Source organism: Bombina bombina, chromosome 8 (genome assembly GCF_027579735.1).
Source record: "Bombina bombina isolate aBomBom1 chromosome 8, aBomBom1.pri, whole genome shotgun sequence".
Taxonomy (NCBI): Eukaryota; Metazoa; Chordata; class Amphibia; order Anura; family Bombinatoridae; genus Bombina; species Bombina bombina.
In genome coordinates, this window is record NC_069506.1 from 36,783,213 (window position 1) to 36,796,347 (window position 13,135).

At 41.9% G+C, this 13,135-nt stretch overlaps 1 protein-coding gene across 1 annotated transcript; it reads left to right on the forward strand.

Annotated features, from left to right (window-relative positions):
• Window positions 1-778: 778 nt before the first annotated feature.
• On the forward strand, window positions 779-7,784 carry LOC128638789 (uncharacterized). Its single transcript, XM_053690924.1, has 2 exons — window positions 779-874; window positions 7,260-7,784. The coding sequence occupies exons 1-2, from the start codon at window positions 779-781 to the stop codon at window positions 7,782-7,784; spliced, it is 621 nt and encodes a 206-aa protein (XP_053546899.1).
• The last annotated feature ends 5,351 nt before the right edge of the window (window positions 7,785-13,135 follow it).

Genomic DNA, 13,135 nt, shown 5'->3' on the forward strand with positions numbered 1-13,135 from the left:
TTGGGGTTTCATGTCCCTTTAATGGAGATAAATGTTTTTATAACCAATTTCCACAATTCACCTTCTCGATGGAAACTAGACCTAAATAGGTGATAGAATAGGTAATCAAAGTACATTAAAAAGTCTCTTAAAACTACATGCTCCCTTTTAGTCATGAATTATGAATTCTGACTTTCAAATACCATTACACTTTTAATTCCTGATGTTCATTTGAAACTATAAAGATAACATTTTACCCCCAGAACAGGGTCCATCTCAGGGGGGGTACAGGGTCCATGCAATAGGGGGTACATTAGGGATGGGTGAATGTGTTTATATTCAAATTCGAATGTTAGAACGAATGTTATTGTAGAAATTCGATTTACATAATCGAATGTTGATAAGAACGAATATTCTTAAAAATTCTATTATGGAATATTATTTGCAGTGTTTGAATGTCACATTGAAATTTGAATACTACATTTATAAAACACAGTTGTAGACTAGAAATACTATTTTGAATTTGAATGTTTTATTCAAACGAATATTTTCGAACGTTATTGAAAAATCCGAAAATGAAAATTTGAAAATAGAATGTTAGAATGTTATATAAATAATCAAAATTCGATTCGAACTAACACATTTATCAAAATTTGTTTTAAATTTTGAATTTTTAGAAACAATCGCTAATCCCTAAGGTACATGATAAAATTACTTGGTAAATGGTTATCCTGATTAGCAAAACCTCTGTGGAACTAATTAGGAATCAAGTCCAATAAAAATAATCTTGTTGATAATGATGTCTCATACCTCTAATAAGAAGTATCAGCGAAATGAATTTGCCTTGTGCTTTGGATACAGCCCTCGTTACAACCTAGAGAACACCAAGCAGAGGGTGAAAATGTTATGTATAATTAGAAAATAACGTTTTTAGTTATTGCTGCAGATATGGCTCCTGACTCCTGGGCTTTGTTGGGTTATGCACAAATATATCACTGCGCCCCTCTAATGAGCTGTATCTGCCAGTAGTCGTGGAAACCGTAACCAATTACAACTGATAGTTTGCTACAAGGCACTAAAAATGAAAAGACTTCATCATTTTCCTATAACTGCAAATTGAATGGATTCCAGAATGTACTTGGAATAAACAGATATCTCAGTTCCAAACCCATGGGCTGAGATAATCATGCACTGATATCAAAGGATAATGCATACATTAAAGGGACGGTAGACACCTTGGGATTTAAAAATAAATGAATGTATATGGGTAGTGAAACAACTTTGTAATATATTATCATTATTTATTTATACTCCTTTTCCTGTAATTTTGAGCAATTTCTAATTCTCAAAACTTGAAATACGGCCTGCTACATTGGGGCCTATCTATCAAGCTCCGAATGGAGCTTGATGTCCTGTGTTTCTGGCGAGCCTGCAGGCTCGCCAGAAACAGCAGTTATGAAGCAGCGGTCACCAGGCCCGGACTGGCCATAGGGCATACCGGGCATATGCCCGGTGGGCCGCCCTGAGTGCTGTGCCTGTGACTAGCTTCTGTCTTAAGAATGAAAAAACAGGAGAAGCGCTAATTAAAGCTAAAGGTGCTACAATAAAGTGAGATAAATGACTTGCTATGCAAACGAAATGAGATAAATGACTTGCTTTGCAAATATAATTTAATCAAATAATCATAGAGGTACAAATCCTGCAAAGATAAAGTGCATAAATGTAAAGATATTAAAAAATCGGACGTCTCCGATATATAAAAACACAAATAAAAACAAATGACTACTGTTGCCAATATAGACCTTGTCTCTGTACTATGTAGAGGAAGTCGACATTAATAACTAAAGTCCTCAGAAGAGATGAAAAAAGAGATCAAAGTTGGGTAAAAGTTAACCCGTTTTACCTTCAGGCGTACCGTCTGTGTATTTAGAATCACCTCCGTGAGGTGTATGTATATCCCGTGACGTCACTGATCGGGAGGCGTCGTCTCTGTAGGGAAATCCTATTGGTCAGGATAACTTGACAGATAAACTATAGCGGCCGCTATATTGTAGATGTTAAACCCTGCTCTTAGTGCAGGATCGCACGCAGGGTCATAGTATATCCAGATCTCTCTTATAGACCTTGTAGTATATGGACTTTGATGTGCAACTTGAAACCGGCTTGACTTAGGCGCGTGGCCCTTCACAATGCGGTCCTCGTGCTCTCCGTGGATAGCTGAAAATCTTGTCACTTCAACAGAGTATTAGAGTCCTTAGAGTCTACAATATAGCGGCCGCTATAGTTTATCTGTCAAGTTATCCTGACCAATAGGATTTCCCTACAGAGACGACGCCTCCCGATCAGTGACGTCACGGGATATACATACGCCTCACGGAGGTGATTCTAAATACACGGACGGTACGCCTGAAGGTAAAACGGGTTAACTTTTTACCCGGCTTTGATCTCTTTTTTCATCTCTTCTGAGGACTTTAGTTTTTAATGTCGACTTCCTCTACATAGTACAGAGACAAAGTCTATGTTGGCAACAGTAGTCATTTGTTTTTATTTGTGTTTTTATATATCGGAGACGTCCGATTTTTTAATATCTTTACATTTATGCACTTTATCTTTGCAGGATTTGTACCTCTATGATTATTTGATTAAATTATATTTGCAAAGCAAGTCATTTATCTCATTTCGTTTGCATAGCAAGTCATTTATCTCACTTTATTGTAGCACCTTTAGCTTTAATTAGCGCTTCTCCTGTTTTTTCATTCTTCTGCATATCTTTTTTCCCTAACTTGAGGGACTTTAGGGTTGGAGCAGCTTGGTGCCTCTTGCGCACACTTTAACACACCCACACACACCTAGCTTCTGTCTTAGTTTGTTTGCCCCAAAATTTTATTGTGACTCTGTGCGTGTGCGACATAATATACAGTGCGGCGTGCCAGTGCCGCAGCTGCTCACTGTCTGAGACTGACTCTGAGTACTGAGCTCAGCTCTCACACACAGACACGGCCGCACTAGTGTAATGTGGCCTGCCGCTGCTGGGGCCCAAATCTGACTGCGCTGCGGCCGCACGCAGGCTGACTACCGGTCTTTCTGTCTGAGGTCTGAGTCTGGCATTCCTCCTGATGTTCCTGGCTCCTGATGTTTATGGGGATAGGACCACCAGCATATGCCATAACTGTAGCCCTAGTAGAAAAGTCTGATAAGAAGCTGACATCGATCTCATGTATGTACTGTTACAGACTTTAATGTGCATCTCAACAACGACTTTATATTTTTGTCTATCATGGGTGATGGGTATCCATTATGATTTATGAGAGGAATTCTATGGGCAGTGTTGATTCATGGTAGAAGTAATCCTGTACTTGAGAGGTTGTACTTTATTTGGAGTGGACCGGTAGTTGGGAGCAGCACTGTATGCTATGACCTGGGTCATTATTTGTCTTAGGTGCTGTTATAATTATGGGGTAAGCTAGGGGTGGTGATTGTAAGGGATTTATATGCTGTGGCAGCCAGGTCACAATTAGTATTTTGTCATGGGGAGGTATGGGGTACAGGGAGTTAGAATAGATCAGTTAAATAAATGTGGTTACTATGGGATAAGAGGCTAAGGCAATTGGAGGATCAAGGGGTTAAAGGCAGGTGTAATAAGGGGAGGTTGTATTTTGATTTACTTAAGTGGTGTAGGGGTTAATTTCAGTTCATGGGCTCTGGTGTTTGGTTAATGTGTTAGTGCTATTTACTGCTATTATCAATTTTACTTTGTTCCTTTGGTATCCTTTTTTGAAAAGCAGGTAGGAAGGTGAAACAGGATAATTCTAATGATTTATTAATTAATTTATTTTTAAATCTATTCATGCACCATTTTGTAACTGTAACTGAAATTAATATAATTTTTATTACTATTTAAGTATCACTATAAATATAAATTTAAATATTTCCTTTCACAAGTATCTTCACAGAATGTAATCTATATGGCACACATGAACTAACACCCTCTAGCTGTGAAAAACTGTCAAATGCATTCAGATAAGAGGTGGCCTTCAAGTTCTTAGAAATTAGCATATGAGCCTATCCAGGTTTAATTTTCAACTAAGAATACTAAGAGAACAAAGCAAATTTGATGATAAATGTAAATTGTAAAATTACATGCCCTATCCGAATCATGAAAGTTTAATTTTTACTAGACTGTCCCTTTAAATAAGAAATGGTGAGCAGGGGGGTGGGGGGGAGTGGGCCTCTTTGCCCTAAAATGCCCGGGCCTCTTTTTGGTCCCAGTCCGGCCCTGGCGGTCACAAAGACCGCTGCTCCATAACCCTGTCTGCCTGCTCTGAGCAGGCGGACAGGAATCGCAACAATTCAACCCGATCGAGTACGATCGGGTTGATTGACACCCCCTGCTGGCGGCCCATTGGCTGTGAGTCAGCACGGGGCGGCGTTGCACCAGCAGCTCTTGTGAGCTGCTGGTGCAATGTTAAATGCGGAGAGCGTATTGCTCTCCGTATTCAGCGAGGTCTGGCAGACCTGATCCGCATTTTTGATCAGGTCCGCAAGACCTTTGATAAATAGGGGCCATTGGCTTTAACAGATGACACATGCAAAACAATGCATTTTATACTAACTTTGCAGAGATAAAACACACCGTAGGCTAGGATACTGACGCTGATTGACTCAGCAGCGCTAGTCGTGTGACTCAGCAGTACCTTTTAATATTTAAATACTAATTTGTAATATTACTGCTTGTGTGTCATAGTCATTTGTATTGTAACAATGGCCGTTACTTAATATTCACTCCTGACTGCTTTTCTTTTTTACAGCTTAAATGAGCTGACAATGCCCCCTGCGGCGTTAATATCAGATGAAAATGCAGTAAAACTAATAAAGTAGAATCTCCTGAGCGTATATTTCTTATCTGCTATTGAATAATCCCACATCACCTATCACCTCCATCAGCTTGACTCAACCTGTGATCATTCACCAATGTCACCAATTTCCTCCCATCTCATCAAACACATAATAACATGGTACAACAATATTGTAGTAAAGCAGTCTTCACATGTATATACTTTCTGCAGCTAGAGCTATTCAGTAGCAGAAACTCTTTAAACCTTAGATATATATTTTTATTTAAAAATTCAGTTAGGGCATGCAATTTTAAATCACTTTCTAATTCACTTCTGTTAGTTAGTCTGCTTCTTTCTCTTGGTATCCTTTGTTGAAAAACACACATAGGTAGGCTTAGGAGCAGCTATGCAGGACTGGGTGCTAGCTGCTGATTGGTTGTTGCACATATATGCCTCTTGTCATTGGCTCACCTGATATGTTCAGCTAGCTCCCAGTCATGCATTGCTGCTTCTTCTACAAAGGATACCAAGAAAATGAAACAACTTTGATAATATAACCAAATTGTAAAGCTGTTTAAAATGGTCTGCTATGTCTGAAAAAAATTATTATGCCATCTGTCCCAATATTCCTGTTACATTCTTGATATTTGGCTTATTTGTATAATTAGAAAATTCTGCCCTGAGATGTGGGCTTGGCATGGATGTCTGTGACTGTGGTAAACTGTTGTGAGGTATTTCTTAAGCTTCTCTAATACTTGTTTGTTTACACATTGTGTCCAGCACTACTAAGATTAGTAGAATAATTCAATATTTCATATTTTGTACATTTGGGTGTTTTGGGATAAAGAGCAATTCTGCTTTATTGTCCAGCTGCAAAGTGTCGCTTTAATTTCTTTCCCAATCTGAGTCACAGATAGAACCTTGACAGCTCTTGAAAAACGAACTTAAATATATAGAAATACAATTTTTTTTTCTAAGATCAAAGGGACATGATACCCAAATGTTGAAGCACATGAAAGTGATGCAGCATAGCTGTAATAAGCTGACTAGAAACTATCACCTGAGTATTTCTATGTAAAAAAGGACGGTATTTACCAAGTATTCACACCCCACTGTAAAGAGACTTTAAGCAGCCAGTCAGAATGCTTGTTCCAGGACTTGCAAGGGAGTGTGCATCTGGCATGTGCAGGCACAGTCATGTTATTTTCCTATTCAGTTTAAGTAAATTCTATGAAATCTCATGAGATCACAGCAAAGGCAAAGCACTGCTGATGCTTATTGGCTATTATTTTGTTTGTCTGTTTTTTTTTTCTTCCAATTTGCAGCTGGACAGTATCTGAAATATAACTGTTTACACAGCACTTACTCTGGTGAGTTGATTTAACATATGAGTATTATGTCCCTTTAAAGATTTCTACTATTCCTAATGGCAGATACAGCTAGGCTTGCCAGGTGGGTAATATTTTACTGGACAGTCCAATATTTCAGCAGGCTGTCCAGTAAAATCTATAAAAAAATACTAGACACTTAAAAGTCCCTTTATTGGAAGCTGAGTTTTAAAGGCCTCCTATGCTTTTAAACAATACATAGGGCGCAGAAAGAAGGGTAGTGCCTAAGTTAGACCTTGCAGGGGTCATTGTGTGACCTCATGTAACACCCTTGCTCAGTCACCTACTGGTCAGCCAGTATTTATTGGAGGATAGCTGGGAACCTTAAATACAGAAAACTTTAGAAAGGTAAATACAGAAACCTTTAGAAAGGTTATGAGTGTGACACACAAGTACACATATATTTATTCTTCTGTCTTCACTGTACAATGTGACTCTTGACATATTTCAGTATATTAATGTTTGAATAGAGAATGTATTGGTGTTCTTTAGCTTAAGGAATATGAATCCAAACTTCCAACTGTTCTGCCTTTTGTGAAATAGTCACAGTTTGGGAGCTCTTACCCCATCACTTTTGCACCTTCTAGGTTTTAAAAGTCCTGCTTTGCCAAGGACCACTCCCTGCTCCACCCTGCCCAGCTCCCAACCCAACCCTGCCCAGCTCTCCCAACCCAACTCTGCCCAGCTTCCAACCCAAACCTGGCCAGCTCCCCCAACCCAATTCTGCCTAGCTTCCAACCTAACCCTAACCAGCTCCCAACCCAACCCTGTCCAGTTCCCAACTCAAAGCTGCTTAGCTCCCAACTCAAGCCTGCCCAGCTCCCAACTCAAACCTGCCCAGCTCCTAACTTAAACCTGCCCAGCTCCCAACCCAACCCCAACCAGCTCCCAACCCAACCCTGCCCAGCTCCCAACCCAAACCTGCTCAGCTCCCCCAACCCAACCCTGCCCAGCTCCCAACCCAAACCTGCCCAGCTCCCCCCAACCCTGCCCAGCTCTCAACTCAAACCTACCCAGCTCCCAACCATGACTAGCTCCCCAGCTTAACTCTGCCCAGCTCCCAACCCAAACCTGCTTAGCTCCCAACTCAAGCCTGCCCAGCTCCCAACTCAAACCTGCCCAGCTCCCAACTCAAGCCTGCCCAGCTCCCAACTCAAACCTGCCCAGCTCCCAACTCAAGCCTGCCCAGCTCCCAACTCAAGCCTGCCCAGCTCCCAACTCAAACCTGCCCAGCTCCCAACTCAAACCTGCCCAGCTCCCAACTCAAGCCTGCCCAGCTCCCAACTCAAACCTGCCCAGCTCCCAACTCAAACCTGCCCAGCTCCTAACTCACACCTGCCCAGCTCCCAACCTAAAACTGCCCAGCTCCAAACTCAAACCTGCCCAGCTCCCAACCCAAACCTGCCCAGCGCCCCAAACACAACTCTGCCCAGCTCTCAACTCAAACCTACCCAGCTCCCAACCATGCCCAGCTTCCCAGCTTAACTCTGCCCAGCTCACAACCCAAACCTGCTTAGCTCTCCCAACCCTGCCCAGCTCCCACCCCAAACCTGCCCAGCTCCCCAAACCCAACTCTTTCTAGCTCTCAACTCAAACCTGCCCAGCTCCCAACCCAACCCTGCCCAGCTCCCCCAACCCAACTCTGCCCAGCTCCCAATCCAAACATGCCCAGCTCCCCCAACCCTGCTCAGCTCTCAACTCAAACCTGCCCAGCACCCCCAACCCAACTCTGCCCAGCTCCCCCAACCCAACTCTGCCCAGCTCCACCAACCCAACTTTGCCCAACTCCCCCAATCCAACTCTGCCCAGCTCCCAACCCAAACCTGCCCAGCCCTCAACCCAACTCTGCCCAGCTTCCTTAACCCAACTCTGTCCAGCTCCTCTAACCCAACTCTGCCCAGATCCCAACCCAAATTTGCCCAGCTCCCCCAACCCAACTCTGCCCAGCTCCTCAAAACCAACCCTGCCCAGCTCCTAACCCAAACCTGCCCAGCTCCTCAAACCCAACTCTGCCCAGCTCTTCAAACCTAAACCTGCCCAGCTCTCAACCCCACTCTGCCCAGCACCCAACCCAACCCTGCCCAGCTCCCAACCTAAACCTGCCCAGCTCCTCAAACCCAACTCTGCCCAGCTCCTCAAACCCAACTCTGCCCAACTCCTAACTAAAACCTGCCCAGCGCCTCAAACCCAACTCTACCCTGCTCCTCAAACCCAACTCCGCCCCGCTCCCAACCCAAACCTGCCCAGCACTCCCAACCCTACCCAACTCCCCCAACCCAACCCTGTCCAGGTCCCCTAACCAAACCCTGCCCAGCTCCCAACCCTGCCAAGCTCCCCCAACCCAACCCTGCCCTACTCCCAACCACACCTTGTCCAGCTCCCCAAATCTAAACCTGCCCAGCACCCCAACTAGGGCTGCCACCTCAGCCATGTTTTCCTGGACACTTATGAGTTAAGCATGCTGCAGGGTAAGCGGGGAGGAACATATATAGTGCTGTTCATCAGCACTATTCATGTGATGTTCAGAGTCATAATACATTTTCTGCCCTGCTTACCCTGCATAATGCGCAACTCATAAGTGTCCAGAAAAACATGGTCGAGGTGGCAATCCTAACCCCAACACAACCCTGCCCAGCTCCCAACCAAACTTTGCTCAGCTCCCAGCCCAACCCTCTCAACTCCATGCCTGTCCATTTAACAGTGACTACGCTCCCAGATCTCCCTGACCAAGCCAACAGCCTCATCATCCCAGGCTCATGATTCTAAATCATACAGGATGCCTTCCAATTTTTTCAGATTTAATTTACAGGAAAAACAGATGACATAAATAATAAAAGTACATTACAAATGTTTTTTTTTTTACTAATGCCTTTCTTTTGGGGATCCAGGTATAGTTGTTTTAATGCTGTACATTGCTAAGTTATAAATAATGTATGCACCTTTCAAGTGCTGCACATTATGGAAATCAAATGGATTTGCTGTAATTATTTTTCAAAGCATCAAACTCTTCTGATGAACTAATTGTTTGCTTTTTGAACCATATCTTGTACCTTGGAAAAATACTCCCACCACACAGATCTTGTTTCATCTATCTTATTCCAGAAATATGTTCCACTTGCAGCCACATATTAAATTATAACGAGGCCCACACTGCAGCTTTTATACTCTCTTGTTAGCTACTTTGTGTGTCTAATGTTTCAAATAAAATGTTAATTATCAAAGAAAAAACAGCAGATGAAACAGATTCTAAAGAGTCATTAGGCAAGCAATCGCCTAGATTACGAGTTTTGCTCTATAGAGGGTGCGAAACGAACGCAACAAAAGTTGCGATATTTCACCCTCCATAGCGCTGCCATTGCAAGTTTCTGAAAAGTCGCCTTGTGAGTGCGATATGGTTGTGATAAGCTCCATACCGCACAAAAGCCAAGGGCTGCTTTGACGTGCTCGTGCACGCTTTCCCCATAGACATCAATGGGGAGAGAGTTTAAACACCCCTAATCTGCCGCCCCCGACATCGCCGACGCCTAAATAAAGTTATTAACCCCTGATCTGCTGCTCCCGACATTGCCGCCACTAATAAAGCTATTAACCCCTATTCCACTACTCACCGACATCACCACCACTATAAAAAAGTTATTAACCCCTATTCCACCGCGCCCCAACATCGCCGACACTATAATAAAGCTATTAACCCCTATTCCGCCGCTCCCCGACATCGCAGACAATAAATAAAGTTATTAACCCCTAAACCTCTGGCCTTCCACATCACCGCCACTAAATAAACCTATTAACCCCTAAACCGCCAGCCCCCCACATAGCAAAAAACTAAATTAAACTATTAACCCCTAAACCTAACAACCCCCGAACTTTAAATTAAAATTGCAATATCCCTATCTTAAAATAAAGAAAAACTTACCTGTCAAATTAAAAAAAACCTACAGGGAGTGCAGAATTATTAGGCAAGTTGTATTTTTGAGGATTAATTTTATTATTGAACAACAACCATGTTCTCAATGAACCCAAAAAACTCATTAATATCAAAGCTGAATAGTTTTGGAAGTAGTTTTTAGTTTGTTTTTAGTTATAGCTATTTTAGGGGGATATCTGTGTGTGCAGGTGACTATTACTGTGCATAATTATTAGGCAACTTAACAAAAAACAAATATATACCCATTTCAATTATTTATTTTTACCAGTGAAACCAATATAACATCTCAACATTCACAAATATACATTTCTGACATTCAAAAACAAAACAAAAACAAATCAGTGACCAATATAGCCACCTTTCTTTGCAAGGACACTCAAAAGCCTGCCATCCATGGATTCTGTCAGTGTTTTGATCTGTTCACCATCAACATTGCGTGCAGCAGCAACCACAGCCTCCCAGACACTGTTCAGAGAGGTGTACTGTTTTCCCTCCTTGTAAATCTCACATTTGATGATGGACCACAGGTTCTCAATGGGGTTCAGATCAGGTGAACATGGAGGCCATGTCATTAGATTTTCTTCTTTTATACCCTTTCTTGCCAGCCACGCTGTTGAGTACTTGGACGCATGTGATGGAGCATTGTCCTGCATGAAAATCATGTTTTTCTTGAAGGATGCAGACTTCTTCCTGTACCACTGCTTGAAGAAGGTGTCTTCCAGAAACTGGCAGTAGGACTGGGAGTTGAGCTTGACTCCATCCTCAACCCGAAAAGGCCCCACAAACTCATCTTTGATGATACCAGCCCAAACCAGTACTCCACCTCCACCTTGCTGGCGTCTGAGTCGGACTGGAGCTCTCTGCCCTTTACCAATCCAGCCACGAGCCCATCCATCTGGCCCATCAAGATTCACTCTCATTTCATCAGTCCATAAAACCTTAGAAAAATCAGTCTTGAGATATTTCTTGGCCCAGTCTTGACGTTTCAGCTTGTGTGTCTTGTTCAGTGGTGGTCGTCTTTCAGCCTTTCTTACCTTGGCCATGTCTCTGAGTATTGCAGACCTTGTGCTTTTGGGCACTCCAGTGATGTTGCAGCTCTGAAATATGGCCAAACTGGTGGCAAGTGGCATCTTGGCAGCTGCACGCTTGACTTTTCTCAGTTCATGGGCAGTTATTTTGCGCCTTGGTTTTTCCACACGCTTCTTGCGACCCTGTTGACTATTTTGAATGAAACGCTTGATTGTTCGATGATCACGCTTCAGAAGCTTTGCAATTTTAAGAGTGCTGCATCCCTCTGCAAGATATCTCACCATTTTTTACTTTTCTGAGCCTGTCAAGTCCTTCTTTTGACCCATTTTGCCAAAGGAAAGGAATTTACCTAATAATTATGCACACCTGATATAGGGTGTTGATGTCATTAGACCACACCCCTTCTCATTACAGAGATGCACATCACCTAATATGCTTAATTGGTAGTAGGCTTTCGAGCCTATACAGCTTGGAGTAAGACAACATGCATAAAGAGGATGATGTGGTCAAAATACTCATTTGCCTAATAATTCTGCACTCCCTGTAAGTTTAAACTAACAATTAACCTAACATAACTAATATACTAAAATTAAAATACTACCAATTAAAAATAAATAAATTACACATTAAAAAAAAAACTAACACTACTAAAAAAATGTAATTTGAATTTCAAAAATCAAATCAGCCAATAGGAATGCAAGGGACACCATTTTAAAAAGGCTCCCTTGCATTAAAGATTCAGTGTATGGCGGTGACAGTATGAAGAGGATGCTCCGCGCCGGATGTCTTCAAGGATGGACCCGCTCTGCGCGGCCGGGATGAAGATAGAAGATGCTGCCAGGATGAAGATAGAAGACGCCGCCGGGATGAAGATAGAAGACGCCGTCTGTATGGATGAAGACCTCGCCGCCTGGATGTCCGGACTTCAGAAACTGTGAGCGGATCTTTGGGGGTTAGTGTTAGGTTTTTTTTAAACTTTTTTTTTTTTTTTTTTTAAGATTAGGGTTTGTGCTTTATGTAAAAGAGCTGAATGCCCTTTTCAGGGCAATGCCCATATAAATGCCCTTTTTAGGGCAATGGGTAGCTTAGGTTTTTGTTAGAGTTAGGTTTTTTATTTTGGGGGGTTGATTGGGTGGTGGGTTTTACTGTTGGGGGGACTTTGTATTTTTTTTCAGGTAAAAGAGCTGATTTCTTTACGGCAATGCCCTACAAAAGGCCCTTTTAAGGCTATTGGTAGTTTATTGTAGGCTAGGGGGTGTTTTTATTGGGGGGGGGGGTATTTTTATAGGGCTATTAGATTAGGTGTAATTGTTTTTATTTTTTAAAACTTTGTTATTTTTTGTAATTTAGTGTTTGTTTATTTTCGTAATTTAGTATTTTTTTATTTTTTGTAATTTTAGAATATTTTTTTTTTTAGTAGTGTTAGTTTTTTTTTAATGTGTAATTTAGTTTATTTAATTGGTAGTTATTTTAATTTTAGTATCATAGTTATATTAGGTTAACTGTTAGTTTAAACCTAGGTTTTTTTAATCTCACAGGTAAGTTTTTATTTATTTTAAGATAGGGATATTGTAATTTTAATATAAAGTTAGAGGGTTGTTAGGTTTAGGGGTTAATAGTTTAATTTATTTTTTGCGATGTGGGGGGCTGGCGGTTTAGGGGTTATTAGGTTTATTTAGTGGCGGTGATGTAGGAGGCCAGAGGTTTAGGGGTTAATAACTTTTACTGGTGGCGGCGATGTCGGGGAGCGCCGGAATAGGGGTTAATAACTTTAATATAGTGGTGTTGGGGAGCGCAGGAATAGGGGTTAATAACTTTATTATTGTGGCGGGGATGTGGGCGGGCAGCAGATTAGGGGTTAATACATTTTAAATAGTGTTTGCGATGCGGGAGGGTGGCAGAATAGGGGTTAATAGGTAGTTTATGGGTGTTAGTGTACTTTGCAACAGTTTAGTTATGAGTTTTGTAAAACATTT